General features: G+C 42.8%; 1 protein-coding gene, 1 long non-coding RNA gene and 1 pseudogene across 2 annotated transcripts in view; all 3 read left to right on the plus strand.

Moving 5' to 3' along the window:
• Positions 1-7,532, plus strand: part of LOC117802687 — an 18,051-nt gene extending 10,519 nt beyond the window's left edge. Inside the window, exons 2-3 of the long non-coding RNA XR_004626137.1 lie at positions 3,789-3,857; positions 7,120-7,532. This is a non-coding gene — a long non-coding RNA (uncharacterized LOC117802687). The remainder of the gene's footprint in view (positions 1-3,788; positions 3,858-7,119) is intronic.
• A 1,408-nt stretch (positions 7,533-8,940) lies between these two features.
• Positions 8,941-10,567, plus strand: LOC100484583 (annotated as a pseudogene).
• A 9,473-nt stretch (positions 10,568-20,040) lies between these two features.
• Positions 20,041-20,817, plus strand: part of SIRT1 (sirtuin 1) — a 32,680-nt gene continuing 31,903 nt past the window's right edge. The window contains 2 exon segments of the mRNA XM_034662598.1: positions 20,041-20,376; positions 20,378-20,555. Coding sequence (XP_034518489.1) covers positions 20,143-20,376; positions 20,378-20,555 — 412 coding nt within the window. The 5' untranslated portion in view covers positions 20,041-20,142.

The following is a 20,817-nucleotide window of genomic DNA, read 5'->3' on the forward strand; positions in this document are numbered from 1 at the left end:
CCCACCCGCCCCCATGTCAGGAGTCTCAAGCTCTACCATCTCAGCCAGCCAGGCACACTTCTTTTTATGTTTAAATAGGTTATGGGTCATAGCTAGGGCAGTTCCTGACCAAGTTGGCAGCCAATCATCTAAGGGACTCCTTCTACTGGTTCAGAGGGTCAGTTTTGGGGCCTGTAATATCCTTGTGGGAACTATTCCGGTAGCCTTCCCCCCCCCCCCCCACGGCACTGTGAAGGGGTCAAAACGACAATGTAAACATATGATAATGAAGCTATAGGTTCCTGTAGGGCAGTGGTCCTAGGGAAGACTGCATGCGTATCCCCTGGCTCTGTCCCAGCTGTTTGGATCCTGGTTTCTGCCTTTTTACCAGTGGAATAGCACTTGCTCCCTCCACATATCTAACTGCCTACTTTGTCAGTGTCAGGGTCCAAACACATAAAATTGAGGTTATAGACATTTTTTTAAACCTGAGGCCCAGAAAGATTAATAAATTAGAGTCTCCCAGGCCTCAAAGTACCCTTTAGTTCATTTAAGACTACTGTTCTCGAAAAGCAAAAAGGAGGAGGGGGAAGTCAACTAATAAATATGAAGAAATGCCTTCTACATAGTTCCTATGGAATATTTGCTCTAAATATCAGTTATGCCCTAATATCATATCTACTTTTGAGTTTTTATTGCAGGCTAAATCAAACATTTTGACTTCTAAACAGAGTATGTTAACTTAAATTCAATGAAAGCCTGCCTGGAAGGTAAGGGCTGGGCTTCCCGGCTCTCTACAAAAGTGCCCACCAGTGGGACCTCCCAGCATATTGGGCAGCTTTACAAATATTAATGCCTGCATCCCCACCCCCACCCCAGAGACTCCAATGTAATTGGCCTGCGGTACAGCCTCAGCATTCAGATTTGTAACCACTGCAAGGCTGGAAGGTAGCCAAAGTTGGAAACCAAGGCCTGCCCAGTTCCAACCAGATTCCATTCTTCTATCTTTAAAATGACTCCCATCAAAGATTGACTAGGCATTTTTGCATAATAAGGACCCTAGAAACTGCGGTTGCCTTCTATTGGATTATGTAAAGAAACTTTAAGATCTTACATTAAGATTTAGATTTTGGTGCCTTCCCCATCCCCAAGTCTCAAACTGTTTAGGGCTGACCTGAAATCGGCCAGCTCTCCAGCGCCCCACCCCCACTTTTGGAGCTCAAGGTAGAGAGGACATCTATTGTCTCTGGATAAAATCCTCCTGTGGTTCAGAGCCCCATTCCCCTTGGCAATGCACTGAGTTCGCTTTTTTTTTTTTTTTTTTTTTAATTTTGGTCACCATACAGCGCATCCTTAGTTTTTGATGTAGTGTTCCATGGCTCATTGTTTGCGTATGACACCCAGTGCTCCGTGCAATATGTGCCCTCCTTAATACCCATCACCGGCTGATCCCATTCCCCCACCCCCTCCCCTCTGAAGCCCTCAGTTTGTTTCCCAGAGTTCACAGTCTCTCATGGTTCATGTGTGTTTTCTGACTGACCCTCTTCCAGCTTGCTAGGTTAATGTTTTTTTATGTCCCTTATCCAGCTCTCTTAGGTCTAACAAGAAAGGAATTGATGAGAGAAGAACAAACCTTTCCTCCTCCCTCCTTGTCACCCAGAAAGCTGGATGGCAGGGTAGGGGAACAGCAAATCCCAATGAGGGCAGTACAGAACAAATACATTCTAGCCTCAGGCAGAGCAAAACTACCTCCTTCCTTCCTGTTGTGCCTGCGGCGTGTGTGTGTGTGTGTGTGTGTGTGTGTGTGTGTGTGTGTGTGTTTAAGGTATATTAATGTTTGCCCCTACACTCCCCCCAAAAATCTCCCTCAACTCGTTTGGGATTTCTGAAATTGCCTCATTTCTACCATATATGCACAGTGTCATTGCAATACTCATTTGTGCCAGGTGAAACATCTCCAAGTCCCAATGTTTAATTTACAGAGTAAAGTGCTCTCTGTAAAACACATTCAACTGTGTACAGTACTTTTCTTCCTTGCGCAGTGTAGATGCACTGTTTGAGAATTTGTATTATAAAAAGGTGAGCTCCTGGGGCGCCTGGGTGGCTCAGTTAGTTGTCTCCTTCGGCTCAGGTCATGATCTCGGCCTGGGATGGAGCCCTGAGTCGGGGCTCCCTGCTCAGCGGGGAGTCTGCTTCTCCTTCTCCCTCTGCCCCTCCCCCTAGCTTGTGCTCATCTCCCTTTCTCAAATAAATAAAATCTTTAAAAAAAAATAAAATAAAATGGTGAGATCCTGTGACATAAGAATATTAAACATTTTTTTGAATATGTAAATATGGAGATAATGCAATCTCCCTAAGTTAAAATATTCAAGAATTTTGTGAATTTCAGAGCTGGGGAGCTGAGTCAATTGCAAATATTGTTGATACTTCAGCTGCTAAGCAAAAATCTTTTCACTGCAGACCTTGGTCCAAATTAGTCTTGAAAAATGTGGTGTTTGAATTGATGTGGCATTTTCAGGAGCATAGCTGTTGTTTAAAACAAAATGATCCTATGGTTGGATTTTCTGTACATAAGTCCATTTCCCCAACTGAACTGTGAGTACCAGAAACTCAGGACCTGCCTCTCATATCAGCATCCCCTTCCCCTGTTGAAGCACAGAACTTTTGTGAGGTGTTCAACAACTCTGTGTTGAATTTATAGTGCTTAGAGGAGCGTGGTTCATTTCACATGGTAATTTCTGGAGTAATGAGGTGTAAAAAGATGGCCTCTGGTAAATAAATGTAAGGGAGAATTATGAAGCAAGAATTGGCCTGGTTACGCTGCCTTCTCCAGGCGGAGGGACACTATCTCTGGCAGACCAAAGTCTCCTGTGCCCATTGAAAGGCCACTGTCTTCTTTACTATTACTTGCCTCACCCAGTGTTAAGGGAAGGGAGGACTGGAGGGAATAAAGATCATAACATACAGTCACTGACCAGGATTAACTCATATTCTAGGGCAGAGGTCTTTAAACTGGAGTACTAGAAGATTTGCCAGGAGATACATAAGTGCATATAATGTAAGAAAATTGTATTCTCATACCCTCAATTATACCCTTTGGTAGCCTGATTCAGGCTATCCTTACCTGTTTCCCTTTCATGACAGCATTTTTCCTACATTATAAAGAAAAGTCACTGCCTACCTCTGTCCTGAATACTACTGCCCTGTAACAATGTCCCCAATGTGACAACTTCTAAAATGCCGTACAAATGGACAAGGCGAAATGGCCCAATTTAATGTTTAATCAAGATGCCATAAGCACTCCTTAGCTTCCTGCCTTTCCCAGACTTAAACATATTTCTGTTAAGGTGGATCACTGATTTATAAATGGGGTGCACTGGCCTTGGGATGTTCTGAAATCAGTGTGGACAATGGGAGCAGTGACGATTCTCGTTTAACCTAATTTCTTTCGTCCTTCAAATATTGTCCAAGAATGCACTGTTCGTGAAGGGAAGTCTGGGAAAAACAAAGAGAACTTCAGTTTTAGAATATTCTGGAACTGTTGAAAGGCTTAAAATAGCTTTTATTATGAAATTAAGTTTGTTTTTTGTTTTGGGGGTTTTTTTTAGAGAGGGAGAGAGAGGTGGGGGAAAGGGCAGAGAGCGAGAATCTTAAGGAGGCTCCACACCCAGCACAGAGCCCCAGTGGGGCTTGATCTCACAACCTTGAGATCAGGACCTGAGCCGAAATCTAGAGTCAGACATTTAACCAACTGAGCCACCCAGGTGCCCCTGAGTTTAAGTTTTAAAAATTCTCTTTGTCTTTTACAGCATTAATCCCCAGGACGTGTCATTACCTGGAAAGGAAATACAACTGAGTGGCTGAAGTAATACAAGTTGGTAAGACTGATTCTTTTATTTATTTTAAAGATTTTATCTCTTCATTTGAGAGAGGGAGAGAAGAAGAGAGCACAAGCAGGGGGAGAGGCAAAAGGAGAAATAGTCTCCCTGCGACGTGGGGCTCCATCCCAGGACGTGGAGATCATGACCTGAGCCAAAGGCAGATGCTTCACCATCTGAACCACCCAGGTGCCCCAGGCTGATTCTTTTAAATGTAACTAGAAAGTTTCCTTGAAGTACCAGTTTTTTTTAAGTAAATACTCCACCCAATGTGGGGCTCAAACCCACGACTCAGAGATCAAGAGTCACATGCTTTACTGACTGAACCAGCCAGGTGCCCCTGGAGTACCAAATTTTTCAAGTTTTCGACACTGGATAAAATCCATATATGAACATTTTATGTAATTTATTTTAGGTTCTGTGTGGATTATTAAATGCCGTAGTTACTACATATTTTATTAAATCAAATAAACAATATCTCTTCCCTTACTACAAGCCATCTATATAAGCTTCCTATGCTGCATAAAAAGTCACTGTGAACCACAAACTTCGTGGATCTAAAGAGCACACATTTATTATTGTAGTTTCCATGGGTCAGGAGTCCTGGCAGGGTTTAACTGAATCTGCTACTCAGGGTCTCATCTGAGGCTTGGGCTCCTATTCCAAGCTCATGGACTGTTGGCAGAATTCTGTTTGGCGGTTGTAGGATAGAGGTCCTAGCTTTCTTGCTGATGTCAGCTCCTCCTAAAGACCCCAGCAGCTCCCTGTCAGGGGGCCAGCTCACAAACTCCCTTACCACAGGAGAGCTTACTTCTTGGAAGCCAGCAGGAGAGTCTCTCCAGTGGCCTAAAACAGACTTATAGAAGGTGACTTAATCAAATGAGATCCCATTGTGTTCACAGGCCCCGCCCACACTGGAGGAGCGGGGAGTGGGGTGGGTAGGGATGATACCTACAGCAGGGCAGGAATATTAGGGGACATCTCAGAATATTCTGCCCACCCCATCATCTTCATCTCATTGCCATTTTTGAAATGTTTAAAATTTTCTGCCTTCTATTACCAAAAAACAAAATTATATTTTAGTGGCTAGAGCAGCTGATTAATTTCTAGCATTACATCACTTCCTCTTTTTGATAAAATACACAGGGAAAATGTGCTGATGTATCCAGAAAAATTAATGGAATAATTTAGGATCCATCTTTAATTAATGGAATTATTTCATAACCCTTATTTAACTACTCCTTAAAAACAATATTAGAGATCAATATGCACACATAGATTTGCTGAGAAATGCCACATCTTTATAAATAACATAATTTTAAGGGATTCCTGTGTGGCTCAGTCAGGTAAGCATCTGCCTTTGGCTCAGGTCCTGATCCGGGGCCCTGGGATCAAGTGCCGCATGGGGCTAATTGCTCAGCGGGGAGCCTGCTTCTCCCTCTGCCTGCCCCTCCCCCTGCTCATGCTCTCTCTCTCTATAACAAATAAATAAAAATAAAATCTTATAGATAACATAATTTTAGCTGTACATATTGCATTATTTAAATTAAGTAATACAATTCTTTGATTAGGATCATGTTTTATCATTATAATATTATAATATTATATTATATATAATATTATATATATAATTATATAATATTATAATATTTTTTTCTTGATCAAATTTATCATTTCTTTTTTTTTTTTAAGATTTTATTCATTTATTTGACAGAGATAGAGATAGCCAGTGAGATAGGGAACTCAAGCAGGGGGAGTGGGAGAGGAAGAAGCAGGCTTCCAGTGGAGGAGCCTGATGTGGGGCTTGATCCCAGAACATCGGGATCACGCCCTGAGCAGAAGGCAGACGCTTAGCCGGCAGATGCTTAACGACTGAGCCACCCAGGCACCCCAAATTTATCATTTCTGAATCAGCATCTGACTTAAACCCACAAATTTCAAGCAAGAATATCGTCTTCCAGAAAGTAATGTGCTTCCTAGAACAGGGTTTTGGCCACCTAGAAATTTTACCAGTTACCTGCAGATGATATTTAATCTTAATTTTCCTTTCATTAGAATATGGTAGATTAACTGCAATTTTAACTATCTACCTTATTTCTTTTCTTTACCACCATCATCATAAATTTAAGTGATTTATTAATTTAATTATTTAGTGGACTTGAAATCCAACTAGTTTATATATATGTATTTTTTAAATTAATTTATTTATTTTAGAGGGGGAGAGGAAGAAGGAGAGAATCCTCAAGCAGACTCCCTGCTGAGTGGGGAGTCCGATGTGGGGCTTGATCCCAGGACCCTGAGAACTCAACCTGAGCTGAAACCAAGAGCCAGAAGCTTAACTGACTGAGCCTTCTAGGTACCCCTACATATACATATTTTTAAGTAATCTCTACACCCAATGTGGGGCTCAAACTCAGACCAAGAGATCAAGAGTCTCATGCTCTTCTGACTGAGCCAGCCAGGTGCCGCTAACTAGTTTATATTCTAATTATAATTCCAACAGATGCTGCTAGGAGTTAGTTGGACAATTAGGTAGTCCAGGCCTGGGTCCCCAACAAGAAAATATGGAGTCAGGACAGCGAAAATAAAACAGTATCGTTTTGCAGCTTAGACAGGACCGCACTAGCATTCTGCTTTGCAGTCTTTGCAGAAATGACTTGGGCAAAACGTCCGAAAATAAGGCAACTAACCACAAAGCATTTGTCAATATCACAGGCAAGGGGCAGTTAAGACATAAGCCCCCAGATGTCAGCCAAAAGAAGACTATCAGCGCTTTGACATTAACCTAATAGGTAGACAGATATGTGACTAAAGCCCTGATTGGCAGGACTCAGTGCACCCTGATTGCTTAAGATTGTTCTGTAAAAGAGCTCATAAAAACCCCTAAACTTAGAAACTCCAGAGGCAACCCTCTCAGGCCCCTCTCCCTCTCTGGAAGCTTTATACTATTGCTCAGTAAACTTTGCTTTGCTGCCCACCACTCTCCGCCTGGTCTATCTCTTCAATCTTGGAAGTGGCCTGACCAAGAATGGTGGGCACTAAAGGCAGAGAAATCCTGTAACAGTGCTAGATTTCAAGATCCCACCTACCGCAAAAAGTTTTCTCAGGTACATTCTACAAATATTTACTGAATGCCTTCTATTTGAATGACAGGTGATATATTCCCCAAGTTCTCTGTGGTCAGGAATTAAGTATTTCTTGTCCATGTTCACATCCTATTATGTATTGTTATGTACTTGGTTACTTTTTTTTTTTTTAATAGACTCCATGCCCAGGATGCAGCCCAACCCCCTTGAACTCATGACCCTGAGATCAAGACCTGAGTTGAGATCAAGAGTCAAACAGTTAACCAACTGAGTCACCCAGATGCCCTCCCACCGCTTTTCTTTAAGTAAGCTCTATGCCCAATGTGAGGCCTGAACTCAGGACCCCAAGATCAAAAGTCACATGCTCCACCGACGGAGACAGCCAGGCGCTCTCTATCACATTATGTATATAGTAGATACTTTGTAATATTGATGAAATGATTAATTGAAGACCTAATACAAAAATAACCTTAATATCCTTAAAAAGCTTATCACCAAATAGGTGAGATAATACAAATGCACAAAAAAAGTATTATAATGCTGGGTTTGTAAAATAAAAAATTTTATACCAGTTTCTATAGAAAGAGAGAGAAATATTAAAATGAAAATAAGTGAAGAATTTTTTAAAGAGATTTTATTTATTTATTTGTCAGAGAGAGAGAGGAAGAGCATAAGCAGGGGGATGGGCAGAGGGAGAAGCAGGCTCCCCACTGAGCACCATCAGGTGCTGGGGTGGCTCAGTTGGTTAAGCGTCTGCCTTCAGCTCAGGTCATTGTGGGAATGCAGCTATAATGGAACATATAATGGATGTTCCTCAAAAAAGTAAAAATAGAACTAACAAATAATCCAGCAATTCCACTTCTGGATATTTATCCAAAGAAAATGAAATCACTATTTCAAAAGATATCTGCATACCCGTATTCATTGCAGCATTATTTATAGCAGCCAAGACATGGAAACAACCTAAGTGTCCATCAAGGGGTGAATGGATGAAGAAAATGTGAAAATATGATATATGTGGAATATTACTTAGCCATAAAAAACAAGGAAATCCTGACATTTGCAACAGCATGGATGGACTTTGAGGACGTTATGCTAGATGAAATAAGTCACAGAAAAGAGATTAATACTGTATGATTTCACTTATACGTGGAATCTAAAAACAAATCAGGGGCGCCTGGGTGGCTCAGTCTAAGCATCTGCCTTCAGCTCAGGGCGTGATCCCAGTCCTGGAATCGAGCCCCACATCAGGCTCCCTGCTCCGCTGGGAGCCTGCTTCTTCCTATCCCACTCCCCCTGCTTGTGTTCCCTCTCTTGCCGGCTGTCTCTCTCTCTCTCAAATAAATAAATAAAATCTTAAAATAAATAAATAAATAAATGAATAAATCAATAAAAAATAAAAACAAACCAAACTCATAAAAACATAGAACAGATTCATGGTTGCCAGAAGCAGGGAGTAGGCGAAATGCGTGGAGGTGGTCAAAAAGCATAAACTTTCAGTTGTAAGTTATGAGTCCTGGGGATGTAGTGCATAGCATGGTGACTGTAGTTAACAAAACTGTATTATATGTTTGAAAATTGCTAAGAAAGTAAATCTAAAAGCTCATCACACACACACATGCAAAAATTTGTAACCATGTGTGGTGGTGAATGTTAACTAAACTTATTCTGGTAATTATTTTGCAATGTATACATATATCAAATGATTATGTTGTACACCAAAAACTGATATAATGTTATATGTCAATTATAGCTCAGTAGAAACAAAAGGGAAAGAAAACAAACAACCCAATATGAAGAACAAGACTGATAAATTAGTCTATGTTAAAATTAATGCTTCTGTTCATTAAAAGACCCTATAGAAGAGGTGGATGCATTCCGTGAAAGGCTAGTTGGAAACTTCTTTTAAGATCTATTTATTCATTTTGACAGAGAGAGTTAGGGGAGGAGCAGAGGGAGAGAGAGGACCTCAAGCAGACTCCCTGCTAAGCTTGGACTTGATGTGGGGCTCAATCTCAAGACCAAGATCATGACCTGAGCTGAAGTCAAGAGTTGGTTGCTTAACCAACTAAGCCACCCAGGTGCCCCTGGAAACTCTTTATAAATGTTACAATGAATGGAAGTTCTCTTACATCAACTGCCTGAGTCATGCTATAAAAAGCAACAAACTCTCTTCTTCCTCTCCACCACCTGCTCAGTAGCTACAAAGCAGCAACCACGCGTGAAAACATCTCCATCCATGTTGGCCAAGCTGGTGTCCACATTGGTAATGCCTGCTGGGATAAGACCATTGGGAGGGGAGATGACTCTTTCAACACCTTCTTCAGTGAGATGGGTGCTGGCAGGCATGTGCCCAGGGCAGTGTTTGTAGACCTGGAACACACAGTCATTGATGCACCTACTACCACCTATTCCACCCTGAGCAGCTCACCACAGGCAAGGAAGGAAGATGCCAATAACTACGCCTGAGGGCACCACACCGTTAGCAAGCAGATCATTGACCTTGCCTTGGACCAAATTTGGAAACTGGCCAACCAGTGCACAGGTCTGAGGCTTCTTGATTTTCCCCACTCTGGAGGGGGAACTGGTTCCGGGTTTACCTTCCTGCTGATGGAACGTCTCTGTGGATTATGGCAAGAAGTCCAAGCTGGAGTTCTCCATTTACCCAGCTGCCAGGGTTTCCACAGCTATAGCTGAGCCCGACAGCTCCATCCTCACTACCCACACCACCCTGGAACACTCTGATTGGGCCTTCCTGGTAGACAATGAGGCCATATATGGCATCTAGTATAGAAACCTCGATATTGAACTTCCAACCGACACTAACCTAAATAGGTTGATAGGTCAAATTGTGTCCTTCATCACTGCTTCCCTCAGATTTGATGGAGCCCTGAATGTTGATCTGACAGAATTCCAGACCAACCCGGTGCCCTAGCCCCACATCCACTTCCCTCTGGCCACATATGCCTTAATCATCTCTGCTGAGAAAACCTACCATGAACAGCTTTCTGTAGCAGAGATCACCAGTGCATGAGCTTGCCAACCAGATGGTGAAATGCGCCCCTCACCATGGTAAATACATGGCTTGCTGCCTGTTGTACCTTGGCAATGTTCCAAAGATGTCAATGCTGCCATTGCCATGGTCAAGATCAAGCGTACCATCCAGTTTGTGGACTGGTACACCACTGGCTTCAAAGTTGGCATTCATTACCAACCTCCTACTGTGGTGCCTGGTGCAGTCCTGGCCAAAGTACAGCGAGCTGTGAGCGTGCCGAGTGACGCCACAGCCATTGCTGAGGGCTGGGCTCACCTGGACCACAAGTTTGACCTGATGTATGCCACGTGTGCCTTTGTTCACTGATATATGGGTGAGGGCATGGAAGAAGGAGTGTTTTCTGAGGCCTGTGAGGACATGGCTACCCTTCAGAAGAATTACGAGGTTGGTGTGGATTCTGTAAAAGGAGAGTGTAAAGGAGGAGAGGAACACTAAAGTTCTAAATGTCACAAAAGTGGGGCACCTGGGTGGCTCAGTCAGTTAAGCTTTCGACTCTTGACTTAGGCTCAGGTCATGATCTCAGGGTAGTGGCATCGAGCCCTGAGCTGGGCTCTGCGCCCAGTGGGGAGTCTGCTTGAGAGTCTCTCCCTCTTCCACTCCCCTCCCCTTGCTATCTCTCTCTCTTCTTCTAAAATAAATAAATAAATCTTAAAAAAAAAAAACGATTTTCCCTCTCCCTCTCCCTCTGCCCCTTCTCCCCCAACAACAAAAATGTCACAGAGGTGCTGCTTTTACAGTGAAGTTTATTCTGTTTTGAACATTGAAAAGTTGTGCTCTGATCAGTTAATTTGTATGTAGTAGTGTATACTCTCACTTACAATTACTGACCTATGCTTTAAAACATGATGCTTTGTTACAGACCCAAGCTGTCCATTTCTCTGATGGGTTTGAATAAAGTATTTCTTGTCTTAAATGAAAAAAAAAAGTTATAATGAGTTGATCTTGGTCATTGTCTTCTGTTTGCCCTCAACTCCATTCTGTCACCTTGAATGATAAAATTTCCCAGGCTTCCTGGTGTGTAGCCACTTGGCTGTTACTAGATAGTTGATGTGAGAAGGAGTAGTGTCAGTTCCAGGACTGGTCCATAAAACCTTTCAACAGATGTTACGTAATTTCATTTGCCTGTCAGATGGCAGAGCTATAAGATAGAAGGAATGAGGGTCTCTTGGTCACTTTTCAAAGGAAAGCTGACCCCAAAAGCCATCCGGTGAAGAGCAGCCACGTAGGATTGTTGTGTGAATGAAAAGTAAGTTTTGTTGCATTTAGCTGGTGAAATCTATGGATTANGAGCCAAATGCAGCAAATCTATATACCCTACATTCCTCTGAAGAAGGTACCATTATTTTTTTTTTAAAGATTTTATTTATTTATTCGACAGAGATAGAGACAGGCAGCGAGAGAGGGAACACAAGCAGGGGGAGTGGGAGAGGAAGAAGCAGGCTCATAGCAGAAGAGCCTGATGTGGGGCTCGATCCCACAACGCCGGGATCACGCCCTGAGCCGAAGGCAGACGCTTAACCGCTGTGCCACCCAGGCGCCCCCGACGGTAGCTTTTTTACTATGTTCTTTTAGGACCTTAAATCTTCTTAGTGATGTCTTGAGGGAGGCTGTGGTGGAAACTTGGGGAGCCTACTTCAATGAGAACAGCCTTCCTTTTATGTATTTAAGATACGTAATGTATGACATACTAACACATACATTTATGATATGTAATGATGCACATGGTGAAGACTTCAAAAGGCACAAAAGATTTTACAGTAAAAAAAATCTCCCTTACACCTTTGTCTTTCAGTCTCCCATTTGCCCTCCCTAGGAGCAATTTCTGTTACCCATTTCCCAAGTTTAAGTGATAATTTTTATACATATAAACATGTGTACTGATGAAATGTTTTACCAATTCCTCATTAATGGACAGTTAGTGTATTTCCAACCATTTACTAGTATAAACAATGGCACAATGAATGTTCTTGCATAGATGGCATTTTACAATATGCAAATATATCTATAAAATGGATTTCTAGAATTGGAATTGCCAGATTAAAAGGCATATGAATTTTACATTTTTTTAAAAAAGATTTTATGTATTTATTTGACAGAGAGACAGACACAGAGAGAGCACAAGCAGGGGGAGCAGCAGAGGGAGAGGGAGAAGCAGGTTCCCCACTGAGCAGGGAGCCCGTTGTGGGCCTCCATCCCAGGACCCTGGGATCATTACCTGAGCTGAAGGCAGACCCTTAACCACTTAACCAACTGAGCCACCCAGGCGCCCCTGCATTTTACATTTTGATAAATAGTGCCAAATTGCTTTCCATGGGGTTGTACCAATTTACATTGTTATTATTACTACACAAGTGGGCTTAGCCTTTCACACCCTTTCCAATGTAACATATGGTCAAATTTTGGTTCCTTACTATCTTGATATGTGAAAATGGCATTTCATTGTAAATTTTTGAGCGAGGTTTTTCATCTTTCACATTTTTTTTCTTTCTTTTTTTGCCCTTTCTCTTTCACATGTTTCTACTTGCATTCCCTTTTCTGTGAACTGAACTCTTCATTTTCAGCTGGGCTATCAATCTTTTTATTATTGATTAGTGGGAGACCTTTAAATATTAAAGGAAATGTGTCTACATTATACAATGAGTTAAGATCATTCAATAGATAAATTATGCTGCTAAAAACCAAAGTTTGAAAAATCACTGCCTCTGCTACTTTCCTTTTCTTTTTTAAGAGTTTGTTTTTAAGCAATCTCTGTGCCCACCATGGAGCTTTGAACTCACAGCCCTAAGATCAAGAGTTACATGTTCTACCAACCGAGCCAGCCAGGCATCCCATTGCCTATGCTACTTTTTAACCTGGCCTTGCTAATAAAAGCTTGCCCCCTCACCCCCTTGGGAATCTTTGTCGCTTAGAGTCCCAACTAGTACTACCTGTCCTTGTGGTTCAAATTCTAGGACAGAGTTTCTCACATGTGGCACTGCTGACATTTTGGCTGGAAAACTCTTTGTTGTGGGGGGGCTGCCTTCTGTATTACAGAATGCTTAGCAGTGTCGCTGGCCTCTATCTGCTGAACGTCAGTAGTCCATCCCTTCCTTCCCCGCTGCTGGGTTATGGCAACCAAAAAATGTCTTCAGATGGTCAAAAATCCTCTGGAGGATAGGGGGCAAAATTGCCCCCGTTGAGAACCACTGGTCTAGGTCTTTATATTGCTGGTGGAAGGCAGGCTGCACTGCTGTTACTCTTTGCTTTGGTTTGAACATCCCACACATCTTCCCAAATGGTGTTTGATAATGTATAGAATACTATGTTCTATATGGAAGTACAACACTTGTGTGAATAACTAATGAAAAAGACAAAATAGGGGCGCCTGGGTGGCACAGCGGTTAAGCGTCTGCCTTCGGCTCAGGGCGTGATCCCAGCGTTACGGGATCCAGCCCCACATCAGGCTCCTCTGCTATGAGCCTGCTTCTTCCTCTCCCACTTCCCTTGCTTGTGTTCCCTCTTTCGCTGGCTGTCTCTATCTCTGTCGAATAAATAAATAAAATCTAAAAAAAAAAAGGGCCAAAATAATATACATGAAACCATGAAAGAATAACGTCTGCTAAACTTGTGGTTTATACCTAGGAAATTTAAAAAGAAGGAATGTACAACAGGAAAGTCAGCCACCACTTAGGCCTCACAGGGTGGGAGGAGCTTGATGAGATCTCCAGAACCCAGAGTGTAGCCCTCAGGTTGCAGTTTCAAAAAATGGCTCCTCTTTTCCTTTTAAATTATTATTATTAATTTTAAATTATTATTATTACATTTATTAGTATATTAGTATGTGTTATATGTTTATTATTATACATTACATATATTATATACTATGCATTTATTATTTATTACTGTATATTATTATATTTATTAAATGATTTCCTTTTAATGTATTTATTTATATATCAATGCCCATTTTTAATTTATTTTTACTTTTTATTTTTATTTTTTTAAAGATTATTTATTTATTTATTTGTCAGAGAGAGAGAGCACAAGCAGGGGGAGCAGCAGGCAGAGAGAAAAGCAGACTCCCCACTGAGCAAGGAGCCCAATGTGGGACTCAGTCCCAGGACCCTGGAATCATGACCTGAGCAGAAAGCAGATGCTCAACTGAATGTAAATGCTCATTTAAAAAAATATATTTTATTTATTTATTTGAGAGAGTGAGCACAAGAGGGGGGAGGGTCAGAGAGAGAAGCAGACTCCTGCTGAGCAGGGACCCCCCCCCAAACTCCCCAGTTCAGGGCTCTATCCCAGGACTCCTGGATCATGACCTGAGCCAAAAGCAGCCGCTTAACTGACTGAGCCACCCAGGTGCCCCATAAATGCTCATTTTAATACATGAAATTTTAGCAAGAAACATTTATTAATGTGTCCTCAACCCTTCCATCTATGCCTACCCCCTCTATCAGGGATGTTAAGATGTTAACATTTTGACATGTAAGTTTCTATACTTTTTCCAAGCCTCTATAGCCATATTTATATATAGGTCTGTATATAGGCAGATAGGGGTTTTAAAAATAATAGATATGGGATCTTTATTAAATAATAAAAAGATCATAATATACACATTTTTGTGCAACTTGTTTTGTCAAGTGTATCATAAACATTTCTCAAGATCAGTTATAGATCTTTTCAATGGTTGCATAATATGCCAAAGTAGGTATACACCATAACCTGATCAACAGTTTTCCTAATGAAGACATCTGGATTGTTTCTTTACTTTTTTTCCTGCAACTTCAATACCATAATAAACATTCTGGCATTCATAGTCTTACACTTTTATTTCCTTAAGATAAATGGGATTTTGGATTGAAATGTATGTGTGTATTTATAATTTTAATAAATATTCCAGATTACTTTCCAACACTATCATAGCAATGGGTACGTATGAGAGTATCAGTTTCCCCAGAGCCTGGTAAGCAATAGATGGTAACAATAAAATTTGTTTTGTGTTTGCCTGCTAAGAAGTGAAAAATGATACCTCGTTGTTTTACTTGCTTATCTCTGACTACTAATAAATTTGAACATATTTTAAACTTTAGGTAGTCAAATGTATTTTTTCATTTTTAGTTTAATTTAAAAAATTTTTTTAAAGATTTTATTTATTTATTTATTTATTTGACAGAGAGAGACAGTGAGAGAGGGAACACAAGCATGGGGGAGCTGGAGAGCAAGAAGAAGACTCCCCACTGAGCAGGGGGCCCAATGCAGGGCTCCATCCCAAGACCCTGGGGTCATGACCTGAGCTGAAAGCGGACGCTTAACGAATGAGCCACCCAGGAGCCCCTAATTGTATTTTTTATTTAATTTTTTTTGGTAGCCCATACAGGGAAATATATATTTTATTTTATTATTAGTTTTTGAAGATTTATTTATTTTAGAGAGAAAGAGTGTTAGAGCGGGAGGAGCAGAGGGAGAGAGAAACTCTAAGCAGACTCCACACTGAGTGAGGAGCCTGATTCAGGGCTCAATCTCAGGACCTGGAGATCATGACCTGAGCCAAAATCAAGAGTTGGACACTCGACACAATGAGCCACCCAGGTGCCCCAAAATACATATCTCAAATGGTTCCTGTCCTAGTTAAGATCTTTCTTGCTACAAAGTATATAGTATTCTTATTGTGTTTTTAAATTTAGATCCTCAATCCACCTAGAATTTATTTTTGTATCTACTGTGAGGTAGGAATCTGTATTTTTCCACATTAATAACTAGTTTTGTCAATACCATTTTTTAAAAAAGACACAGAGCTGGTACTAACTCCCCTAATAAATCGTAGTCATATGAGACTGATATTAAAGCTATAAAGCCAAATCATTTTTTTATATAAATAGAAATGAACTCTTCAAACATTTTTTTCCCCAGGGGGAAATTCTATATGGGAAACCAAATTACTGTTGAAGGCTGCTTAGGGGACTTAGCACTAGAAAGCAAGTAAAAAAGCACAGTGACTAGTGCCAGAAGTCCAAGACAGCTTTTGGTATAATAAAAAATATTTTGTCTTTGTCCCCTATTCCTGACACAGAACACACTTGTAATTTCCTGAGTGATAGGAGCTTCTTTTGTTATTCATAATGAGCCCCTTTCTGTCACTTTTGAGTTCATGCTAATGAGGTAGTTCTTAGGTGGGGTCCCTAGACAGCCTCAAGTTGGGGCTGGTCACCACAAAGATGAGTGATTAGCCGGTGGGAACTTTCGGCCCCACTTAAGGCCTCCAAAGACACGGTCTGCGTGTGCTGGAGTTTGAGCTCTATAAAAGCTCTTGAACAATTGGGAGACTGCTGAATTGGGAAACAGATTCACATCCTGAGAGGGTGCTGCACTTTGACTCCATAGGGACGGAATGTCCTGTGCTCAGGATCTATCTGCACCCTGCCTTAAGTACCTCTTCATCTGGCTGTTCATTTATATTCTTCGTAAGGATGCAGAGGAAATGTTTACTTTGTAAACATAGGTAACATGTCTTCCTGAGTTCTGTGAGCTATTCTAGCAAATGATTGAACTTCAGGAGGGTACCATGCAAACTCCCCATTTATAGTCAGGTAGTCAGAAGTACAGGCGTTCTAAGACTTGTGACTGGCATCTGATTGGGGGGCAGTCCTGTGAGACTGACCCCTGAAGCTGCGAGGTCTTTACTAACTCTGGGTAGTTAGTGTCAGGATTGAGTTGAATTATTGAACACCCATGTGGTGTCTGAAGACTCAGAGAACTGGTTATTGGTACTGGAAAACACCTCACGGGCCAGTGCATCCATGTTTGTGCTGTCAAATCAGGTACCATCAACCCCATGTCATGTTTCATGAACTTTCTCGCCTGAACTGTGCTGGGGACAAACTGAATTTCCTTGCCTTTTTTCTTTGCCTTTCTTTTCCTGTAAGGAAATAATATTCATTTACATTCTTAATTTATTCTTTCATTAATAAATATATGTGCCAGTTACTTTCACAGAAAGCTGATGATACAGAGGTGAACTGGATGAACAAAATTCCTGCTCTAGGTGGGGGAGACCATCAATAAAACATAGAGAAAAATAAGTTAACAAAATAGGGGAATGTGCTCTATAATGTATTAAATAAGGAGTAGAGGGGACTCCTTCTAGGGAAGGAGGCACAGGCAAAAAAGTATGACAGATATGTGGCAGACATTTATGTATTTAAGTGCTTTCAGAGTTATTTTCTACATATAAAAGGAAATACATATATATGATCTTCCTTCCACACTCCCCCCTTTTTTTTCACAAATAGCATTATATTATACACACTGGTCTACATCTTGCACTGTGCAGCTTAGAGATCATCCCATATGAGAACTTACAGAGCTTCCTCATTTAAAAAAAGGGGTCCTAAAAATGATAAACTCAAGTTAGAGTATACTAATGCTAAAAATATTTACAAGAAGGTCAAGGCCAGATTTGGGGGAGATTGAAAAACCTGAATGTGAACTTGCAAACTTTAAGGACTCAAATGACTTGAATTTCAGGCAAGCAGTTCTCAACAACTGGTAGGCCAGAAGTCTAGTTGAGAGGGTTTTGTTTTGTTGTTTTTTAATACCATTTGTGTCTCATTCATCCTACCTGTCATGTATACCCCTCTCTGATTTTTCAGCACACTAATGATCATATTGATCACATAGCATTTCATAAATACCAGCAAGAGTCCCGTGATGGACAAATATAAATGAATGAATGAATGAATGAATGAATGAATGAATGAATGAATGAATAAGTAACAGCCCATAATCTTACAAATGTCTTTCTCAAAAAAAGATAGGAATTTTCTCTCAATTTTGTTTAAAGGTAAACTGTTCTCTTTATTTTATAGGTTTTTGTTGTTGTTGTTAAGTAATCCCTACACCCAGGTGGTGCTTAAACTCAGAGCCCCAAGATCAAGAGTCACATGCTCTACTGACTGAGCCAGCCAGGTACCCCAAATTTTCTCTCAATTTTGATGGGATACTGACTCTCAACATATCATATATTACATCCCACCAATGTGGTTGAAAATTGATTTATGAAATATTTTGTTGGTTAAGGAAGAGAAAGCGTGTGGGTGGGGGAGAACAGGGTCAAGAATGTCAGCCAGAAAGGGTGAGGTACCTATGTAATTAGGAACTGGGGCGAGGGTAGGAGGGAGGGAAGGACAACAGGATTGGGTCACTGATTGGTTAGAGGGCATCAACTTGAAGGAACACTTCAAATATGATTCCAAGGCTTCAAGAACAAAAGAGATCACTTTCAGAAATGAAAAGAGACCAGGAGAAAGAGTTTCTCAGTTTAATTTGAAGTGCAATGACTTTGGATTTAAAGATTTATTTATTTTATTTTTATTTATTTTTTTTTAAGGATTTATATATTCATTTTAAGGAAGGGAGAGAGAGGGAGAGGGATGGAAAGAGAGTGCACCAGTGTGCATGTGAGTGCCAGCACCATTGAGCCAGGGAGCGGTACCAGTGAACCAGGGAAGGGCAGAGGAAGAGAATCTCAAGCCCACTCCAGTTGAATGGGGAGCCCCAGGCAGTGCTCTATCTAACGACCTTGGGATCATGACCTGAGCAGAAACCAAGAGCCAGAGGCTTAACCAAATGAGCCACCCTGGCACCCCTAACTTTTGGATTTGGATGGGACCTTAGAGATTACATTTTCAACATTCTGTTTTTGTTTAAGAATGTTGAAACAGGGCGCTTGGGTGGCTCAGTCTTGTTAAGCGTCCGCCTTTAGCTCAGGTCATGATCCTGTGGTCCTGGGATCCAGGCCCATGCTTCTCCCTCTGCAGCTTCCCCTGCTCATGCTCTCTCTCCCTCAAATAAATAAATAAAATCTTTAAAAAAAAGTAAAGAAACAAGTTGCTTGCCTAAATTTTCACATATTGGTTCAGTATAGGCAGGCACCCTTGGTAAGCTTAAAGTACGGTTTACTAGAAGCTTGGAGAGGTCCTTTAAGGGGATCTAATGCCCACTACAGAAGCGCATGCTCTACCAAACATTGGCCCTAGATCTACCAGATATTATAGGAGTCCTTAGTTAAGGCTAGATATGGAGTGACATTGCTCTGGAATTTCATGGAAAGTGGAAAGTAGAGGGGCTTCTAGTATGCAAGGAACTACTTTATTTATTCATTTATTTACGGGACTGATATTTTTGAGCTACTAGATACTCCCCACTTTACATATATCTCATTAAATTCTTACAACCCTACAAATATTACCATTTTAGAGATGAGAATATTACATTTAGAAAGGCTAAATAAATTGCTCAAACTAGCAGGCAAGAATCTCAAATTCCAACCCAAAGTCAGAAGTGTGGACAGGCCAAGTCAGGTTCGTTCTGCTCTTTGCATATGCCCACCTGACCCAACGGGCTCAGAGAAAGTAATTCACACACCTTTGGAGCCACGGTGGGACCAGAAAGCCGATAGGCTGATCTCCAACCACCCAGGTCAGAGTTTTTTTTTAGGGCGGACACCTGCCTTTAAGGATTTGACAATTTACACCACTCTACAAGTGATTGGGGTGGGGAACAGTAACCTAAAGACAGGAGCAAGAAGAAAAAGGAGCAAAAAGGGGCTGTCAGAATGGTGTGAAGAGGGTGAGGAGTGAACTGCGTCTTTTATTCTCTACTTAAACGCTGTTAACAAGGTTATCCAGCGTATTTCACGAAGCTAAGGTTTGGCCAGCTTCATTCCTCATCGCCTCCCAGGAACTAAGTTTTAACCTCTTAGCTTAAATCTAGAAAATACTAAGGCAAGCAAGGTGTGCACTTCAGACTTAAGTGGAAACTCGCAGTGTGACCCAAACCTTGAGCCATCCGGGCGACAGTGATTTGAAGCGTTTTGAACAGAAGTTGGGAAACGGGCGAGTTTAGCTGTTAGACGCGCCTGCCGCAGAGGGGTGGGGCCGCGTTTCCTCCCAGCCCACGCCGCCTCCGCCTGCCACGTGACCCACCGTGTTGTGGTCCGGCCCGCGTGGGTGGCGGGAGCCGCGGGAGGGCGGGGGCGACGAGGGTCGGGTCACGTGACGGGGTTTAAATCTCCCGCAGCCGGAGCCGCGGGGGCGCCAGTGCCGCGAGTCGAGCGGGAGCAGAGGAGGCGAGGGAGGAGGGCCAGAGAGGCAGTTGGAAGATGGCGGACGAGGCGGCGCTCGCCCTTCAGCCCGGCGGCTCCCCCTCGGCGGTGGCGGCCGAGAGAGAGGCCGCGTCGCCGCCCGCCGGGGAGCCACTCCGCAAGAGGCCGCGGAGAGACTGTCCCGGCCTGGGGCGGAGCCCGGGCGAGCCTGGTGGGGCGGCCCCTGAGCGTGAGGTGCCGGCGGCGACCGGGGGCTGCCCCGCGGCGGCCGCGACTCTGTGGCGGGAGGCCGGCGGCGGGCGGGGAGCGGGAGGCCCAGGCGGCGACGGCCGGAGAAGGAGACAAAGGGCCGGGCCTACAGGGCCTATCCGGGGAGCCGCCGCCGGCCGACGACTTCGACGACGACGACGACGACGACGAGGGCGAAGAGGAGGAAGAGGCGGCGGCGGCGGCGGCGATTGGGTACCGAGGTGCGCAGGGCGCGGGCGGCAGGGACTGCGCATCCCCTCCTCCCTCTCGGGGCCTCTTCTGGTGTGGTGTTGGGGGGGGTTCTCTGAGGCGGGCTGGGGGCTCAGATCTGGTTCTGCGGCGTCCCTCTCCCCACCGCGGGCCTCAACTGTGCGCCTTCACGGCCGGTGGCCGGGCTGCGGGAGCGGCCGATGTACTCCCTCCCTCGGCTCCGTCTTTCCCTCCCTCCGCGGCCCGTCTGGGCGGCCTCGCGCTTTGCGCAGC

The sequence above is a fragment of the Ailuropoda melanoleuca genome, chromosome 6 (genome assembly GCF_002007445.2).
Source record: "Ailuropoda melanoleuca isolate Jingjing chromosome 6, ASM200744v2, whole genome shotgun sequence".
Classification (NCBI taxonomy): domain Eukaryota; kingdom Metazoa; phylum Chordata; class Mammalia; order Carnivora; family Ursidae; genus Ailuropoda; species Ailuropoda melanoleuca.